Source organism: Phocoena phocoena, chromosome 13 (genome assembly GCF_963924675.1).
Source record: "Phocoena phocoena chromosome 13, mPhoPho1.1, whole genome shotgun sequence".
Classification (NCBI taxonomy): Eukaryota; Metazoa; Chordata; class Mammalia; order Artiodactyla; family Phocoenidae; genus Phocoena; species Phocoena phocoena.
Window position 1 is genome coordinate 71,136,718 of NC_089231.1, and position 20,490 is coordinate 71,157,207.

At 54.2% G+C, this 20,490-nt stretch overlaps 1 protein-coding gene across 1 annotated transcript in view; it reads right to left on the reverse strand.

Annotated features, from left to right (window-relative positions):
- MYO18B (myosin XVIIIB) overlaps nucleotides 1-19,162 on the reverse strand; it is a 221,672-nt gene extending 202,510 nt beyond the window's left edge. Inside the window, exons 1-8 of the mRNA XM_065889514.1 lie at nucleotides 19,114-19,162; nucleotides 17,178-17,326; nucleotides 10,936-12,198; nucleotides 10,373-10,439; nucleotides 9,373-9,485; nucleotides 7,913-8,089; nucleotides 3,016-3,214; nucleotides 675-817 (exon numbers count right to left, since the gene is read on the reverse strand). Coding sequence (XP_065745586.1) covers nucleotides 675-817; nucleotides 3,016-3,214; nucleotides 7,913-8,089; nucleotides 9,373-9,485; nucleotides 10,373-10,439; nucleotides 10,936-12,198; nucleotides 17,178-17,326; nucleotides 19,114-19,162 — 2,160 coding nt within the window. The remainder of the gene's footprint in view (nucleotides 1-674; nucleotides 818-3,015; nucleotides 3,215-7,912; nucleotides 8,090-9,372; nucleotides 9,486-10,372; nucleotides 10,440-10,935; nucleotides 12,199-17,177; nucleotides 17,327-19,113) is intronic.
- Nucleotides 19,163-20,490: the final 1,328 nt, after the last annotated feature.

Consider the following 20,490-nt stretch of genomic DNA (forward strand, 5'->3'; position numbering starts at 1 on the left):
TTTGTCTCACTGATTCAGAGTCCAGGCAGGGAATCAACGCATGCAACAGGCTCATTCCAATGAAGAAATCCAAGGGTACTAACAATTAACCCACAGCCGCCCTCCAACACACTCGGATGCAACCGAAGCCCTTAATAACTTGACCCACATGGTGATGCACGGTAGACTTTCAGGGCCGGGACAGAGAGGGATTTATCGGGCACCAGTGAGTCTGGATATTCTCCCAGCTCCACATACAAACAACCCTTCTAATAACCTAATCCTATTTTCTGTTCAAACAGAATGTTTGCGGGTGGGAAGGGGAGGGGCCGGGTGATTTCAGAGAGAGGAACAAACAGGCCATGTGCCTGTCACACACGGGCTGCCGCAGCAGGCCAGCGAGCGCCTGTTTAATTTCGGCTTACGCTTTTAAGACCCAGCTAATGAGCGACTGAATTATGTATCTACTCGTGAATATTTCATCCCTGTGATACTCCGAGGCACAGACGAGCCGGCATGCTTGGGGAGGAGATGCCTGGGCACTGAGCGAGGTGGGGAGGAGCTGGCTTTGGCCTGGGGAGCAGTGACCATTTAGACATTCCAGGGTTCCAGCTGGAGGTGTGGGTCCTGCTGAGTGGGGCTGAGGCTACTGCAGCCCCGAAGAACCCCCTCTCCCTCCCACCCAGAAGCCTCACCTGGAGCTGGGCGGCCGTGACTCGGCCTGTGGCGTTGAAGTCCAGTGACATCACCATGGAGAACCGGGTGGCACAGCGGCTATGGCCGGTGGACACAGAGCCAAAGGCCCGGAGGACAGTGAAGGTGGCTCGAATCTTCTCCACTGGTGGGGCACGGACAGGGCATCAGCCGTGGCCCGGGCGCTGCCATCCCCACCTCTCACAGGACCCCAAGCCGGCCCCAGGCCCCAGCGGGGCCACCTCCACTCCCCCAACTCAGCTCTAAGCCACACCTCTTCCACTGCTGGGCCGGCCCTGTGCTGCAAGTAGGGGCACGGGGGGAGCAAGAGTGAGCCCAGAAGGAGAGATACACACACCTAGGATTGGTACGATCTGAGTGATAAGGGCTGCCCGAGGGCCTCCTGGGCCTGGTGGACTCTAGGAGGAGGGCAGGGTATTAACATTCTTGGACCTACTCTCAGGGAACACTCCATCACAGCAGGCTCAAAAAGCCCTGCAGTCCCCACACACGAGCACCCACTATGTGCTAGGCACCTGGATACAGCCTAGCCTGACTCCCACTCCCCTAACACACACTTTCAGCAGAACTACATTCTGGGAGGGCCAAGACTGGTGCCTCTCCCTGCTGTATCCCCAGCTCCTAACAGGGCTCTAACCTGGGCCAGGTGCAGAACAGGTGATCAATAAAGCATTGGAATAACCCCAGTGGAGAAGCAGGATAGTACAATGGTTAAACAAGCTTGAATATGGCCTCTCTCCGTTGTTAGTCACCTGATTTGGAGTGAATTAATTAACCTCCCTGTGCCTCGGATACCCCATCTATAAGATGGGGGTAATAATAGTACTTACCTACCTCACGTGGTTGCAACAAAGACTAAAAGATTTAACAAAGTGCTCAGAACATGCTCCAAATGTGGTGGTGTTATTATTATGTTTGTTATTATTAGAAAAGCAATACTGCCTGGGCCATATATTCTCAGCAGGGGGAATATTGCCCCCAAGAGGGCAGAAACTGATTCTTGAGAATGGGGGCAGTTTTCCTTTCTTATGTATAGAACAGAACACAGATATATATATGTCTGTGTCTGTATACATAGACACACATACACACACACTGCATAGACAAATACATGGTGAATCTACGGCATTAAATTTTCATGGTGGGGGCTTCCCTGGTGGCGCAGTGGTTGAGAGTCCGCCTGCCGATGCAGGGGACGCGGGTTCGTGCCCTGGTCCGGGAGGATCCCACGTGCCGCGGAGCGGCTGGGCCCGTGAGCCATGGCCGTTGAGCCTGCGCACCTGGAGCCTGTGCTCCGCAACGGGGAGGCCACAACAGTGAGAGGCCCACGTACCACCAAAAAAAAAAAAAAAAAAAAAAAAAAATTTTCATGGTGGGAGATGATTAGGAGAAAGAACAATTAAAAAGGCTCCTCAGAGGGGCAACAATACACTGAGAACACTGGCCCAGGGGTAACAGCTCTGGAGCCAAACTGTCTGCGTTTGAATCTCGGTGCTAGGATGTATGAGCTGTGTGGCCTTGGGCAAGCTGGTTAACCTCCCTGCGTTTTAATGGCCTCATCTATAAAATTCAAATAATAATAATGTCTACCTCATAGGGATGTTTTAAATAATAAGTAAGTTGACCTGCTTGGAATAGAGCCTGGCACAAGCATTTACCACGATCACCATCAATGTTGTAACTATCATCAACAATTGACACTCTTTTTTACTGAAGTATAGCTGATTTACAATGTTGACACTCTTTCTTTAATGTCCAGCTCAAACATCATTTCCTCGAGGAAGCCCCCCAGCCCCTTCTCTGCGCTCCCTCCGCCTCTCCCCTCCCCAGCCGGCCAGCAGGTGGTGCAGAGCGTTGGAGTCTGGCACAGATATGCAGCCGAGTCTCCCTTCCGGCTGTCAGCGCCTCCTTGCCTTTGTTTTTTACTTACAGTCCGGCGGGCTGTGCGCCGCACAGGGGCGCCACACCTGAGGGCACAGCATTTCTATCAGCCACAGGCCTGTATGCTTTTTAGGGTGATGGCTCAGAACGCGGCGCTCAAGCGTTTGGTTCCAACAATGTCGATGTGTGATGACTTTTCCACATATGGCAGTGAGTGTCTTAGGCAAGGAGTAGCTGTTTCTAATTCACACAGAAGTACCCAACAGACTAGGGGTGGCCCTGCCCGGAAGCCAGCACAGGGTCTGCACACAGGTGCTCAGTGAACGCTAGCTGAGCGGATATAAGAAAGAGCTGCCCAGCACCCCCTCCGACTCTCCCTTCCCTTCCCCCACGCCACTGCCCCCCACGTCCCAGCTGCACGTCACCTGGAGACCACTGTACCTGAGACCCTGCCATCCACACTGCCTGCCATCCCCACCAGGTGCTCCAGGACCTGCTCGCAGCAGGTGGTCTTGCCAGCACCGCTGCGGCCCAGGGCCACGATGCTCTGGTCCCTCTGCTGGCTCAGCAGAGCCCAGTACGCCCGCTGGGCCAGGGAGCCAACGTGGGCGGGTAGGCCATCCTGGCAGCTCCTGGGCACCTGCAGGAAGATCGCCGGCATCAGCTTTCCCACCCAGCCGGGGCCCAGGGAGCACTCCACAGAGCTCCAACCCGGCCTCAAGCCCAGATCCACGTCCATGCCTCCCATCCTACTCCAGCCTTGTCAGAGACGTCGTGCGTTTCTCTGGGGAGAGCCCAGCCTGGAGATCTAGTCCTGCCACGGGCTCGCTGTGAGCCCTTGGGCAGCCTCGGACCCTGCTCTGAGCCTGGCCTCTTCTTCCGCCAATGAGAGGCTTGAACTAGAGCTGCATTAGCTCATGGGGCTCATCTCACTTGCTACACAAAGGACTGGATCGTACCTGTCTGAAATGAAACAGGTGGATAAAATGGCTCAACGGATTAGTGACGTCTGCCATGGAAACAGAATAGGGCATGGGGGAATTGGCAGTACGTGTGCTATGTACCTGCTGTAACAGACTTAGATACCGGAAGCCCCTTTGGCTTCATTCACTCATCCATCCGTACATTCATTCACTCAGTAAAAAAAAATATTCATTGAGTGTCTACTACGTAGCAGGCACTATCCCAGGCACTGGGGACACAACACTACTCAAGGCGAATAAAGGAAGTCTCTGCCAACCGTGAGGAGATATTATTGTACACCTCTTAAGATGGCTAAAAAACCTGTTTTTAGTTCTTTTGACACCCTACCAAGTTCTGGTTAAGATGCAGAGCAAGTGGAATTCTCCCACAATGCTACACAATACAGCCACTCTGGAGAAGAGCTTGGCAGCCTCTTTTACAGTGATACGTGCACTCGTCACACAACTGAGCAATCCCACTCCCAGGTATGTACCCAAGAGAAATGAACATTTGTGTTCACCAAAAAACCCTCTCTGTCACTGGTTATATTGAGTATGCATTCAAAATCATCAACAAACTAGAGACAACCCAAATGTCCCTCAACTAAAGAACTAAGATAACCAACAGCCCTGGTTTTAGCACCGAAAGTCCCTTGTCCCAGAAAAACCATTCCCTCCCACGGGAATCAGGACACCTGGTCCCCCTCTGAACAGATAAACAAAGTTGTGCAATAAAACACAATAGAATAAGAGAACTAACGGCTCACAGCTGCAACAGCTCACAGCTGCAACAGCACGGGTGAAGCTCAAATGCGCTGTGCACTGTGGTAAGTGGACGAAGCCGATTCCAAAGGTTACCCGCTGCACAAGTCCATTTATATGACTTTTCAGAAAAGGCAAAACTAGGGAAAAGGGACAAAAGAACAGATTAGTGGCTGCCAAGGGTGGGACATGGGGGAGGGGTTGGCCACAAGGGTATGGAGAACTTTTGGGGGTGATGGGAACTGTCCTGTAATTGATGGCAAAGACAGTTTCACAACTATACGTGTCTGTCAAAAACGTACAGAAGTGAACACTAAAAAAAAGTGACATTGGGCTACCCTGGTGGCGCAGTGGTTGAGAGTCCGCCTGCCGATGCAAGGGACACGGGTTCGTGCCACGGTCCGGGAGGATCCCGCGTGCTGCGGAGCGGCTGGGCCCGTGAGCCATGGCCACTGAGCCTCTGCGTCCAGAGCCTGTGCTCCGCAACAGGAGAGGCCACAGCGGTGAGAGGCCCGCGTACCGCAAAAAAAAAAAAAAAAAAGCGACATTAACTTATACTTATTATACCTTATATACTTATGTACTTATTAAATTATACCTTATATACTTATATACTTATTAAATTATACCTTATATACTTATATACTTATTAAATTATACCTTAATAAACCTGACTTAAGACAAAAAAGCCCTGCCTGTAGAGCTTGCTTTCATTTGGGAGAAGACAGATGATAAAAAACCAACTAATTAAATTATACCGAACGGGAGTCATTTTAAAGCCATGAGCTTGGATGAGATCACCAAGGAAGTGGGCGTTTAAAGAGGGAGAGAGAAGAGGTGTAGGGATGGGGCACCCTGACTTGGAGCTATCAGGGACCAGCAAAGGACGCTGAGAGGGAGGGCCAGCGGGACAGAAGGAAAACCAGGAGAGCGGAATCCTGGAGCTAAGGAAGGGAGTGATGGCAGGAGGAGGGCAGGACCAGCCCCTGAAGTGCTGCTGAGGGTCAAGTCAGAGGAGACTGGAGAATTGTCCACTGGGCTTGGCAGCATGAAGGGCACTGTGACCTTGACAACTGTCTGCTTAGCGTGGTTTTCAGGGAGAACGGAAGAGGGCGGTGGAGGTAGTGAGGGCAGTGGAAAGGCACCAAAGGGAGCAGGGAAACGGGCCTGGCTGGAGGAGGACCTTGGAAGCCCAGGATGCTAAGTGGGTGACAAGTGGGCTAACGGCCGCCCTCCCAGTGGCTTGGCAGGACCAGGGGCACAAACTCCGGTGTGGCAGCCCTCCCCCTCCCCGAACCCCCAGCCTGGGCTAAGGAGCACCCCCAGTGCACTGTTGGCCTTTCCTACCCCGAGACCCCCAGGAACAGCAATGAGTCCCCATCCTGACACAAATCAAAAGGCTCAGCAGGACCCCAAAGCCGGCAAAGTAGGACAAGCCTCCACACTAGCGGGACACAGCCTAAGGGAACATAGCGGGCAGAGGGGCCTGAGGTCTGAGCCTCGGAGCCACCTCCCGCTTCGGAAACATAAAGTTCAAGGGCCAGGCTATCCCAATCGTCAGCCTTCTCAGGCCTGCAGGGGAACAGGGAGGATTCTGCAGACCCAGGCCCCGCAGTCACACACAGCTACCCCTGCATGCTTGCACGCGGGCACACTCAAGGGCACACACACCCAACAAACAGCTGCAGAGGCCTCTGCACACAGGTGTGCCCATCTACACCCCACGCAGTCACAGCACACTCACCCCAAAAGAGGCCAGTCCCAGGCACGCACCCAGCTCCCAGCCACCCAGCCGGCCCAGACCCCCACTGAGAGAGGCCCCCAGCCCTGCCTGGACCGCTCCTAGCCCATCTTCAAGGTGGCCTCAGTCCCAGCCTCACCGCAGGTCTCTGCTCCCACCTGGTGGCCATCTGAGGAACCAGAGGAGACTCGGCCAAAGACAGAACGCAGCTGTGGGTGTGGGAGGCGGCGTGACTTGAGGGGGACCCACGCCCACCGCAGGGTTACAGGGGCTTAGGGGGATCACGGGACTCAAGTTCCTCCTACCAGGGTGGGTCCCAATCCCCGCACTTTTAGGCTCTCTGACCCAGGCCGTCTGGCAGACGCCGCCATCGAGGACGGTCACAGTCGTGAGAAGTGGGCTTGCGGAGAGGCCTGTGAAGGACACCCCTCCCAGGGGCCCCCAAGGAACCAGAGCAGGCGCTCGGGGCCTTGGGCTGCAGTAACAGAAGCACAGCCTCCCTGGCAAGGGAGGGGCGAGTGCAGCGTCGCCCTTGCAAGCCCCTGGCCAACAGCCAGGCTGAGGAGGGGCCTGGAGGGTGACCTAAGGGTGGGGGGGCGTCCAAAAGAAGAGGAGCCCCGGGGAGGGGGTGCAGGGCCACTGTTCCCTTTTTAATGGACTTAGCATCATTCGGGGGCTAGGAATGGCTTTGTCCCACAGGACGCCAAAGGGTAAGGTGCAGCTTTTCATCCTCCATTGACAGATGAGAACACCCAGGCCAGAGAGGTGTCCTGATCTCCCCAAGGTACCTGCGGTCTGTTGAACCTTCCCACCAACAAGCCCTCAGAATGGAGCACAGGTAAGACTTTTGACCTCCGAGGGGTCTCCCTGCCTCCACTTTTGTCCGCCTCTACCTAACCTCCACTGAGCAGCCAGGAGGGTCCTTTTACAGCGTCAGACCACATCACTGCTCTGCTGAAAATCTCCATCATGCTCAGAGTAGAAGCGGAGTCACTATGACCGTGCATGAGGCCTGGCACGACCCGTCCCCGCTCCTCCTGACCTCCACCTTGCTGTCTCCTCCACACGTTTCTCTTTGTCACGTTGGGCCCGTCTTCCCCCAAGAGGATGAGAGCTCCACGAAGGCAGATTTATCTGCCCACCTTCTTCCCTGCTCCTCCCTCCAAGCCTGGCATACGGGACCCTCAATCGATACCTCAATCAGGAGCCACTGAGTGAATGGAGGGGATGGGGTGTAAATGACTCGGCTGTAGCTGCAGACCTCTCCACGAGGTGGCGCTGACAGGTTTTCTTTGCTTTGACTGTCGTCTTAACAAAAAACGGGCCATTTGACACTCCACAGGGAAAAGTAAATAAAGGCAGAACCGAGGCTTCTGTTTCCCCGTTCACATGGGTGTCTGGGACTCTCGCAGGTCCAGCATGGGGCTCAGAGCACAGAGGGGCCGGCAGCCTGGGTTTCACCCCAGCTCGCCTGGCAGCTGGCCCAGCTTCTCGTCCATGGAACGGGGCTGGTCATGGTCCCTGTCCTGTCAGGTGGGCCCGAGAATTGATGGAGATGCACACGAAGGTGCTTGCAGCGGTGCCTGGTACACAGCTGATAGTCAATACGTTCTCTCTTATTATTACTGTCTTTCACACTCCTGTTGCTGTTTCTATCAGTTACTCATCCTTCCCCTCTAAGGAGGGGGTTCATGTGGTCCCCAAGGCTACCCAATGCCCACGGTGCCCCAGAATCCATGTCTGCAGGATGCTGCCCACAGACACATCTGCAGGGGGCTTTGGCTGCCCTGCTCTCCCCTGAGATGCAGAGGGACCCCTCCACCCCACCCCTCTTGCGCAGTTCCCCAGCCCTGGCCCCATGGTGCCCCCTCACCTTGGCTGCAGAGGGCGCCGTGGGTCCCTGGGGCTGAAGGACGATCAGGTCGGGCCCAGCGCAGGTGTACAGCAGCCGAGCCCGGTGGCGGTGCAGAAGCGTGTTCAGTACACTGGACTCGTTGACACTGACCAGGGAGGCCAGGTCCTCGGCCTGGTCCAGCTCGGGCGGATTGGCCTGTGAACCATCACACAGTGTCCTCTGGCCTCCTGCCCCCCAGCCCCCCAAACACACACACACAGCCCTGGTGACCCTGTCCCTGGAGAGCTCTGTGCCAAAGACCAGAACAGAACACAAGGACCCTGGAGAGAGTGAGGAAACCCTACAAATGAAACAAGGGCACCTCTTCTCCTTTGCTCTTTGTGCAGCCGCCCCCTCCCCGCATGGTCCTTCCTCCCTGTGCTCGTGGCACTGGGAGGGGGGATGCTCTCAGGACGACAGAGCAAGACTCCAGCACCTTCTGTCTCTCAAACACGAAAGACGGGTGGTGCTCTAGAGGAAGTGTCCTCTGCTGTTTCCTCCTCTTCTGGGTCTTGTCAGGGAGCTCTGCGTGTGCTCTGTGACACTGAGGCTGGAGGCCAATGCCCTAACCGCCCCATTTCTGACAGCCCATCATACACGGATCGCTTGGAAATATGCCCAAACCCTTCTAGAAGCAAGGGATGACTGCAGCTCTCCTTAGGGCATCCACTCTAAAAACCTTCCTACCATTCTTTCCAGCTTCAGGGAGTTTTTGGGGCCTGATGCTCTGGTGTTTGGGTCAACCCTCAGCTCTTTCATGGGTCAGTTTTTCTTCTGAGGACACTGGCCTTCTGCAAACTCCCAGCACTGGTGGGAGTAGAGGCCCCGGGGTGGGCAGAGAAGGAGCAAAGAGGGAAGAAGATGAACGAGGCCCACATGGAACTCCTGGAGGAAACTCCTTCTCAATTAGTAGGCTGTGAGGGGTGGAAAAGGATCAGGATAGGACCTTTTACTTCTATCATTAGACTCCGACTTATCCGCAGATAGATTCATGGTGTAGTGCAAAAATTATGCAAAACAACCAAAAAAACAAAAGGTTGATGCCCAAAAGGTAGGCGACCGGAACCTATGCGATGGTTAATGGCAAACTGCTCATCCGGCTCTGAATTCCCTGGCAGCCAGGGTGAAAAAGGAAGCATGCTTTGTAGCATGATTTGCAATGTCCATAAAAAGGAAAACAATCACTTTCTCAGATCAAGCAGAACTCCCAGTCCCAAGACCTGACAAACACATCTCTTAACGTGTCCTCATAAAGGGGACACCATGGGACAGAGTAACGAGCCCTTAACAATATACCTCCAGCAGAGTAATGGCTTCAATGGTGATCGTCCCTGTAACCCCCAGGGCATCAAGCCGAAGTATTATGTGCAGTCCAGCACAAGGAAATCTCTCCCAGGGGTGGGGAAGGAGGGCGCAGAGCAGGCCGGGAGGGGGCTCACCCGATGGACGTGGTCCTCATCCACCTCAGTGATGCTTTTGTCCGCATCAATGCACAGTCGCACCCTTCCTGCCGGCAGGTCGGCTGTTCCCTCGTCTGGCTTCAGCACTGTTGCTGGTAGACAACCCAGTGGGAGAGAGAGAAGGAGGGGGGGGGGCGGGGGAGAGAAAAAGAGGAGCAGGGAAGGAGGGGAGGGTAGAAGACGGGGCAGGTGGGGAGGAGATGAAAAGAAAGGAGAAGAGAGATTGATTCTGAGTTGCTGAGCCAGGCCAAGGAGCTGGAGAGATCTGAGACATGTCAGAAATGGGTTAGCGTCACCTCCCCTTGGAGCCTATTTACAGGGAGGGTTCTGAATTGTGACCCCAAACTCTTTGAGGAGAGAAGCTGGGTCTGACTCATTTGGGGCTTTTATCAGCTGGCACAACGCCAGGCACCCAGATGGTTGGGTGCACTGACCCAATGCATATATAGACCTGGGACGGCAGATAATGGCATACAGGCTGCCGGTTTTCTTTCCAGGGCCCATGACAGACATCACTAATCAATCACTCTTCCCAGCCGTGTTCTGAATGGGACTCAGAGTAACTTCTCCGTAGCGTTTGGTCACTAGCCCCAAATCACCAGCAAAAGATGAAATGAAATGAAACCCACTGAAATGAAATCCATTTGCCCACTTGCACTAGACTCCAAGTTCCTTGAGCAACACTGTAGGAACCAAACAATGCTTGCTGCTTTAATGAATTAGTTAAATTAATTAATTACCAAGGAACAAATGCCTTTGAAAACAGCACCCAACAGACCAGCTGCCAAGGGTGAAACGACATCTACCTATTCCCACCCCAAAGCCACATATCCCCATCCCAGTCCCAGCTGCCCCTTCCCCCTTCCCCCCCCCCTTTACTCCGCAGACTGTGCTCAGGACCTGGCAAATACAGCTGGCAGCAGCAGGGGCTGTAAGAGGGAGAGGCTTAGCCCCCAGATGTGCTAACACCCCTAATTACCAAGAGTAAATCCATCCTTCTGAACCAGCCAGACTTTCTCCGCCTCATACCATCTGTCCTCAGGAGCCTGAGGGCAAAGATCGCATAAATTAGACCAAGATGACGCTGCCCTCCCCCAACCCCTGTGTGAGGGGCAGACCCCTTACGTGGGCACTTCTCACAGTGCGTCTGGGACCAGCGAAATCAGAATCTCCCGGTACCGGTGAGGGTGCTCATTTAAATGCAGAAGCCACAGCCCCACCCCAGCTCTCTGGACGGTAAGCTCCAGGTGGGGACCGGGAACCTGCACTTCGAGCCGTCTGCTGTTCACCAGCACGAAGAACTGCTGTGTGACACGTCAAGCTCAGGCTCGAGAGGTGTGGTGGTTCCCTCACTGCGGAGAATCTCACCCCGGGACAGGTGCTGCGGGGTCCTCAAGACCCCCGCTTGTGGTCGGGGGAGTGCCTGTTCCCTTCTCTAGGCTGGCCATGCCCTCCACTCCCGATCCGTCTCCTGTCCCTGCCTTTCCCACCCCTCCTCCTCTGGCCTGCCCCTCCCCGCCCCCGGGGCCACAGCCCCCTCACCTGGTCTGAGACTCCGCTCTGGCCTCCTCTGCTCCCCTCCTGCAGGGCTGGCCCCTCTTGGCTCTCCTGACTCTGAGGCCTTTCCACATGGTTCTCCAGGGCAGGCTGTCCGGGTCCTTGCGGCTCCATCTCCAGGGCCCCAGCCGCATCACTGGCTCTAGCGCAGGAGTCCTCTGCTTTCTGCCCTCTGCGCTCAGGCTGGTCTTCCTTCCCAGCTGTAACTGGGGTCTCTCCATGTGCATCCACCTCCTTGGGGGCTTCAGAGTCCTTCTCTGTCTTACTCGCGGCTTTATCTGCCTCCCCAGACTCGCTCTGAGGTTGTCCCACCGGTTTCATCTTCCCCTGGGGCTCACCTGCCTTTCCAGCCATGCTCCGAGGCTCGCCTGCTTTCTCCATCGCTCCAGGAGCTTCCCCCACATTCCCCTGTACTGTGCCCGTCTTCTCCACCTCTGTCTGAGGTCTGTCTGTCTTGTCCGCCTTACTTAGGAGCACACCTTCTTTGTCCTTCTTACTCTGGGGACCGTCCCACTTGCTCCTTCTGCCCAGGGAACCTCCCCACTTTCTCACCTGGGCTTGGGCCCCAGCCCACTTCCCTTCACCTGCTGCAACCTTAGAGAAATTCCACTTTGCCCCCTTTTTGGGGGGGTCCCCTCTCCCTTTCTCCGCTGCCCCCAGCTGCCCCCCCTCACCCAGCCCCTCCCTGCCCTGGGGCTCACCCCCTTTCGTCCCTTTGGTCTGGGGGGCCCCGCCCCCTTTCCCCATTGTGCCTTGATCCTTCTCGCCTTTGGTCAGTAGCACAGTTCCTGGGTTCCCAAGATCCCCAGTCTGGGTCAACTCAGCCTTCAGAGCTGCATCCTTGGTGCTGGCCTGGGGGCCACAAGGAGTCCCTGGGGTCTCCCCCTCTTTTTCCCCTCCAGGGTCTGTGGCTGGGGTCTTGCAAGCGGGGCCATCCCGGGGCTGGGTCCTCTGCTCTGGCTTGGCTGAGTCCGGGTCCAGCTTGGCCACCATCAGCAACACATCGCCCCTCCTTATCCCTCTCTTGAAGGGCAGGCTTTTTCTGGCTGGTGTCACACTGGGGCCCGACTCCTGGGGCTTCTCGCCATTGATACTGGTCATCAGCTCCGGGTCCATGGTGCCGGCCCCCTCACTCTTCTTGCCCAGAATGTCTGAGCTCTGAGGAGAGCTCGACTGGTCGTCCTGGGAGATGTGCTGGCTTCCAGATTTGGTGCCACTGTTGGGTTGGCTGGTGGAAATCTCTGGGGTCTAGAAGAGACACCACAACCATACTTAGCTGCTTGCTGACCAGACAGCTTTGTCATTCACTCATTCATTCACTCATTTGTTCAGCCAGCCATTAATTCATCCAAAGACCAAGCATCTACGGGCAATGGGCCAAACCCCAGCACCCTACACCCTAGGCTTTGGCTCAGAACCTCAAGGCCAAGTGACATTATGAAAGGAGAGTGGACTTTGGAGCCCAACAGACCCAAATTCACTTCCGAACTCTGCCACTCACTAGCTGTGTGGCCTTAGATAAATTACTTCCCCTCGGGACTTCCCTGGTGGTCCAGTGGTTAAGACTCCGCGCTTCCACTGCTGGGGACACAGGTTCGATCCCTGGTCGGGGAACTAAGATCCCACATGCCGTGCGGCACAGCCAAAACAAAACAAACCACACAAAAACCTTCCCCTCTCTGAGTCAGTTTCCTTCCCAATAAAATGAGAAGCATAATGTCCTACCTCACCAGGTGGGCGTGAGGCTTCCCAGCAGCATATGGAAGCTGAGCCCAGCACCTAGTACGTCCTCAGTAACAGGAGCTACTGCTGCTGCCGTCACTGGTGCTGCTGTCACTGTTCTCACTATTATTTATGCCTGATTCTTCCCGCTGGGCCAGGAAGGGATGGGGAAAGGACATGGAGCCTGTCATCGGAGGACCTGTTCTAGTCTTGGCTCCGACGCTTTCCAGCTCGGTGACCTTGGACGACATCACCTATCCTGTCTGAGCTTTGGTTTTCCCTCAGTGCAGGCAGATACCACCTGACCATCCAGACTTTTTTGTAGGCTGAGATGTGGAAATTGCAGAGAACTGAACAAAGTGATGTGCTGCTACTTTCGCTATCCTGGTCCCCAGACCACACCTGCACACCAGGTGAGGGCTCTGGATCTGCCCTGAGGTCTTCCACTTTTGCTTGGCCGAGACATCTGGGTACCCGACACTCAGGGGTCTCCACTGCCTGTTCCTCTCCCATGTCTTTCTACTGCCTCGTGATGTCGGCCCCGCCCTGCCCTCCATCCTTAAACCAGCCTGGCTGTGGCCTGAACTGCTCACAGAGCCAGCTTCGCCTCTGCCTCTGCCTCTGCAGAAGGAGACCACGGGGGGAGTTCTACCCTGATGCCTGGCCGCGCCATCTGCCCTAGCCTGGGTTCTGCCACTTTGGACCCTGCTAACACCAGCCTCCCACACACTTGTGCCTGAGCATCTGGGGTTCTCATCCTTTTGCATCCAGAACAGTCCCAGGATTGCGTTGATTCCACCTGCAAAGCTTCACACCTGAGTCTCCTTTCCCAAACCCAGGTCCACTCTCTCTCACCTGGGCCACGGCCACAGCCGCTGAGCTAATGTCCTGTCGATTTGCTGCCAGTCATTTAAAACCTCATCAAAAGATTCTGGAAGCTGCCCAGAGCCTCCAGGAAAGCCATTCAACACAGCCACCTGCCATTCAAAGTTCTTGAAGAGGAGCCCCCACCTCCATCTGGTCTCACTGTCCCTGCTCGTCTCCATGCTTCAGCCACGCCTGGCATCTCCTGCCGCACCTGACGCTTCCCGGCTTCCCAGTTTCCCAGCTTCCCAGCTTCCCAGCTTTTGTTCACGTTGAGCTTGCTGCCCGGAACGCCCCTGCCCTCTCCACTCGTCCACATTCTACTCGTATTTCTATACCCAGCTCAAACGCCCCCTCCTCCACAAACCCGCACCTGAAGACCTCAACCAGAAACCGCCTCACAGACCCCCCTGAGTCCCAGAGCCCTGTCTGTTCGTGCACTGTCTGCACCATGACCACCTGCTGCATCCCGTTCTAGCTCTGATCTGTGCTGCTCTCCTGTTTTAGGTGATGGATGCCTCCAGAGCACAGTCTCCATCTTCATCTTTGTAAAAATGACAATAATAATAATAATGGCTATTATTTATAGATCTTGCAATGGGCCCTCCATCGCCATAATGCAATATCCTTCTTAACCTAATAAAAAACCCAATGAAGTAGGTTCTGAACTTCTCCCCATCCTATAGATAAGGGAGCAAGCACAGAGATGTAGGGGGCCCAAGAGACAAACCCAGAATGGAAAGTCACACAGGCCTCTCTGAGTCTGAAGCCAGTGCCCTTAACTGTTGAGTACTGACAGCATTGCTTGTCTTCCTGGGACTCGCTGGAATCTCCTGGGAGCTTTAAAAAATTCTATCGCTTCGGCTCCACTCCCAGAGAGTCTGCTGCAGCTGGTCTGGGTGGTGGCCCCCAGGTGACTGCAACATGCAACTGGGGCTGAGAACGCCAGAGCCCGGCAGCTCAGTCTGACCTCCTGGGACCAGGCAGGACACCACCTTCCAAAGGGAATTGGCTGCAGCTGGCAAATCTCACCACTGTCCACACCATTTTGAACAGTGAGTCAGTGCCTTATTTTTAACCAAACCCCCGTAGAGGAGACAGTAACACAGGGGTGGGCCAAGCAAGACAACCCATCCCAACCTCCCTCCCCTCTACTATGTGTACTCTCTTCCTTCAGATTTTCTCAGTCACCAAAACCCTCAGATCCCACCTGCAGCCTTCTCAGTACAAGGGGGAAGAAGAGCATCTAGAATCACTGGGGCTGAGAGGAAACTCACAGCCCAGCCATTTCACAGATGCACAAACTAAGGCCAAGAGAGGGGATGGGATTTGGCCTGGAACACACAGAGTGGTGGGGCCAGAGCTAGAACCCAATTCTCCTGACATCCGATATGGATCTCTTTCTGCCCCTATGTTATTCCAGTCTCTCCCCATCCCTCACTGGCTGGGTGGCCTTAGGAAAACCAAGTCACTCCCAGAGCCTCGTCTTCCACTCCTGCAAAATGGTGATGGATTCTAATGGCTCCCTGCAAGGATTATATGAGGCTCCAATGAAATGGCTGTGTTGGGGCGAGGAAAGAGAAGCCAAAGTTATTTAGTGATCGGGGCAAGAAAATTAAACTGGCAGGACCCAGCAAGGGCTTGCTGCCTCGCAGGAGCATGTCCTGAGGCTGCCCTGCTCCAGCCCTGGGAACATCTTGGCCCATGGTCCAGACACCTGTCGTCGTCTGAGGCCTGTCCATCATACTCAGTCTCCACCCCTGCCCTGCAGTGACAGCTTCCCCCCGTCCTCGGCTTAGCTCTGCTTCTCAACTTGTACGCAGCAAAGCCAGCGCAGCCTGCAGGCTCCTGGGACCCTTTCCCCCCCAGGCCTCTGTGGCTGCCACACCAGCCACCTCACTCCCCAGACTGGCCCTTTCCCAGGCAGCTTGCCAGAGCAGAGGACACACAGCCTCTGGCCCTGGTCTGCCTCTATCTGGCCTCATGACCTTGAGCAAGAGCCTCCAGCTCTGCTAAGTGGGTATAATCCCATCCACCCCCTTGCTGTACAGGCTACCAAGTGAGCCCCTGAGCAGGCACCGAATCTTGTCCAGTGATAAACGGCACACAGTAACACTGCATCACGACCTAACAGCAGTCTGTGGGGGTGGACTTTGGCCCCCACTTTCGCTGCGTCAGCCAGGGCTGGGGACAGAGCCTGCCCTCCCTGTCACCACCCCCACAAAGGCTCAGCAGCGGGGTTTCAGCAGCTGCCCGCCGTTCGGTTGCTAGAGGACTTCGCCGACGCATCAGAGTCACTGTGACTGGACAGGTGCAGCCACGTGGGGGACCAGCCAGGCAGACAACAGCTGAAGGGGCGTGGGAGGCAAAGCCAGGGTGGCCACTGGGCTCAAGCCAACTCCAGGCCCTGAGGCCACCAGATCTCTCAGCCCAATCGCTGCAGCATCCACCCATCCATCCTCAAGAGGGCGTAGCAGAGACGCAAGGAGATACCCTTTCTGCTAACACTGTGATATGCCCAAGGTGCAAGCACCCCAAGCCTGCCTCCCTGGTGTCCAGTCTCATCATCCTGCCAGGGTTCCCGGGCTGAAGAGCTGGGGGACAGGAGGGAGGCAGCACTGGCCACCATCAGGGACCAATCTTCAGGTCCTTAAAGCACAGGGACTGCACCTCATCCACCTACTGCTTCCAGCCAGCAGTGCTGTTCAGAGCATGTAAGTGGACACCGACCAGTCAGAAGGGACGCCAGCTGGAGCAGGGCCCTGAGGTCCCTTCTGGGCCAAGCAGTAAGCCTTTAATCATTGGCTGTGGCCACTCTGAGGGACTCAGGAAAGGGGCCTAGGTGAGCATGGCAGCTGGGGGGCACTTGGGGTACTTGGGGCCATGGCCATTTACCACCTGCTATGGAAGGCTTTCAGAATTTTAACAACCAATACAGCGATAATCAGAGAATACCACCTGAACATCTTTTCTGCTTAAATGAAAGCAAACTCTCTATACATCCTCAGTTAATATTTAGGTTTCCCTTTCTACAGAAATAGTGGCAAAATGATCCCCTCGTACATCAACTGTCACCATGCATTCACTCAGTGAACAAAAATTTCTGAGCGTTCACTACGGGTCAAGTTCCATGAGAGCTGCTCCAGATACAGAGTCGAATGAGAGGGAGAGTTGTTGCTGTTAAGGAATGCCTAGTCAAATAAGGCACATGACCCACGAATTACTATGCTGACCACAATTAAGACAGGCATAGAGGGTGGAGTGGGAATTCAAGGAAGGCAATGGGAGAGCTTTCCAGAGATGTACCATTTGAGTTGGGTTTTGACAGAGGTGTAGGAGTTTAACAGATCAAGCTGAAGTGGGGACTGCAGGAACAAAAGCTGGCAAGTGACTCAAAGGATGCTCACAGGACAGGATGGTGGGTATTTTTTAAATTATTTATTTAGGCTGTGCCAGGTCTTCATTGCAGCATGTGGGATCTTTAGTTGCAGCATGCACGTGTGATCTAGTCCCTGACCAGGGATTGAACCCAGGCCTCCCTGCAGTGCGAGTGCAGCGTCTTAGCCACTGGACCACCAGGGAAGTTCCCAGAATGGTAGGTATTGAAAGTCACCTGGTCCCCTTCCTGTGGGGCCACTTACCTCTCGTTCCGGGGAGGCAAGCACTGCCTGTTTCCTCCGTCTTGCTTCCTTCGACTCTTTCTCAGTCTCCCGGACCAGTTGCCTAATGAAGCCCCCTGGGATGACAGAGAAGAGGGGAGGGGGCGAGGATGGTGGAGGGCTCCTGTCCTCTTCCCGAATCTGTTTTGCAGAAGCAAGGAAGGAGAAAGCTCAGTGAATGAACCAGTGGAGGCAAGCTGCCCTTTAAAGAATCTGCGACAGAGCCAGGGAGGCGCCCGAAGAGGACGTACACGACCAAGCTCGCGTACAAGAGGCCACTGCAAAGCAGGAGAGGCTCGGCGAGGCTCTGGGAAGCCTCGAGACAGCGCATGAAAATGGAATGCACGAGCTTCAGAGGTTACTCCAGTTGGTGCGATCTCTGCCTGGACCCAGTTGCCTCATAATACGAATTTGCATGAACAAGGCCACTGGTTCCCTTCCCTGGTGTGGGACAGACCCATCTCTGGGAAGACCTGTTTCAGAAGGAGCTTTTCCAGGTTTCCAGAAGGGGATGGATCACAGGGAATCATCCACACTCTCCTGTCCCATCTCAGCTTGTAGTTAATAGATTAAGCAATTAATTCATCGTTTTAATCACTTCCTGTGCCAGGAGCATGGTAAGGGAGGGAAGGGCGGGAAACCACGGTTTATGTAAGGATCCAGCCCTATGGCTATAGCCTGCTCCGCTGACCCAGTGCCATGACTTCTTGATGGTCCTTAAGCCAGAATCTGGACAGCCAGGGGCTCTCCAATACTGGGCTTTAAAGCCTGCATTTTACCCCAGAAATGTGGTCTAAGCCAGCTAGCTGGACTTGGATTGCGGCTGAGACTCGCCACAGAGACCTTGGAGGCCGAGACCTGGGCCTGGCTGTGACCGACTCGGGTGCGTCTTTAACCAGCATCACTGTGACTGCTCGGGAGTTTAAAAAAGAGAAAAATCTCCAGCACTTCTTATGGCAGAGCTACACACTGGTTTAAAATAAGCTCCTTATCAAGGTCCTCTTCAAGAGGGTGGCAGAGACTTGATCTCTGCAGCCCTGCTGATAAAAGGGAATCTAAAGGAGACAGGAAAGGCCAGGAGACAAAGCAGAGGCCAGGAGATAAGGCAGACTTCTGCCTAGGAAGAGAGAAGCCAGAGACACACGGAGAGTGGGCTCACGTTTACACCACGCTCACGTGGACTGAAACCTGAGAGTGAAAGGCACACTCAGCAGGTGTGAACCTCCACTCCCCCCAGCATTATTCTATGCTACACCCAGATCAGTCTGGGAGGGGCACTGGCAGCCAGAAAGAAGCTTCTCGACCACCCCACCCTTCAGCCTCCAATTCATTACATCCTGTCCACAGGGTGGGATGAGGTGAGGAGGAGATAACAAGCATCAAAGAAAGAGGCGGCCCTTCATGGAATCTTATGAGAAACACAAAAGGGAAAAGCAGAATCACTGGGAAGAAGGGCCCGTTTCCAGTTCTCCATGGTGACAGAAGGCAAGGACCTCAGAAACCCATCCCCATGGCTTAAACCTGGCAGCCAACAGCCCTGCCTCTGCCCCCTCACACCCCGCTTCCCCACCCATACTTCTCCCACACAACCCTCATGCTCATCAGAGCTGCCATGAGGATGGAGACTGGACAGCTGGTCCACCCTTGTTCCCCCACCACCTACTGCGGAACAGACGGAGACCAGGCAGCCATGGGAGGAGTCAAGGGCATGGTCACTAATGCCTGGCTGGGTTGGAAAGGCCATGGCTAACCGAGGCCGAAGACCGAAGCGGGACTGGACATGCCCCAGGGAGGCTCTGAATGTCAGAATCCCTGCCCCAGGTGGCCCCAGGTGGGAGGAGGCAGCCTGGGCCACTGGGGCCATGACTTGTCCTTGGAGGGTCCAGTTGGCCCATGTGGCTGCAGCCCGAGCCCTGACCGTTACTTTCCTTCTGCTCCCACAGGGCGAGGCGTGATGAGATGGCCATGCTGAGGCAGTAGTACCAGGACCGTGAGATGAGACGAGGTGAGATGAGATGAGATGAGATGGGATGGGATGAAGCTCTCTGCTGGGCAGCACGGAATACGGCTTTATGGACACATGCAGCGCATGGGGTGATGGACACGAGACTGACCCACGGAGACACAGAGGGGAGAGAAGAGAGGGACAGGTTAGCTCGTGGGTACTGCCCAGATCTAACCCCCACCAATGCCACGAACCAAGACCACAAAGCCGGGCACAACTCACTGTCAGTTACATCTGGGAGGAATGCGGTCAGCAGGGAGCTCCTGGCCATGGAGTGGACAGTGCCCTGATATCCTTGCCCCCGACCCCGCACTTTAACGTTCTCTTGATGTACACAGTCAGAAAAGTACATACTAGTAAGTGTATAGCTCAGTGGCTCTCACATAAAGAACACAACTATATAACTAGCACCCTGACCAAATTAAAACTATTAAACTTTTAAAATAAAAACATGATTTTATTTAAAAGTATACTGAATTTAATTAAAATTTTAACCTTAATTAAAATTATAACAATTTTAATTAAAATTATTAAAAGTACATTTGAATTTAATTCGAAATATTCTTTTACTTATGAATGTTATAGTATATAAATATTGTAAACATATTATATAAATATTATAAATAAAATAAAAAACAGGCTAATCTAATCTATAGTGATGGAGGTGGGAGCACCACGAGTGGAAATTTCTAAGGCAATGGAAATGTCCCGAATCTTGATGCGAGTTGTGAAATGTGAAATAAAATGGAGTCACTTATGTCAGGGGTTTTACAATGGGGCCGGCAGGCCATCAAGGAGGGGGACCTTACACACATCCTCCCCAGGTGCAACCACGAACTTCGGAACTGGTCCAAACCACAAAGATTCCAAGGACTCTGCAAGAACACCTGAGATTTGTCCCAGTGAGGAACTTTTACTTCCCTCTAGTGATGGCCTTAGCGCTCAATCACGTTAATCGAAGGCCAACTTCGACCTCCAACTCCAATTAAAATTCTTTGTAATGCAAACCTCCCCCTCCATTTGCCTTTAAAAGCCTCTGAGTTTGACTCCCTAGCAGGACACTGTTTACGTTGCTACCGAAATCTGTGTGCCCGAATTACAATTCTTTAATCCCAAATAAAATTTGTGTTGGATTACTGCCTTCTAAGTTTATTTAGGCTGACAGAGTGCTGGTTATGCTAGTAGAGCACGTGTAAAAATTCATCCAGCTGTACAATTAAGCTTGGAAATTTTACTGTATTAAATCATATCTCAATTCAAAAAATAGAACATTACCGGCCCCTTGACCAT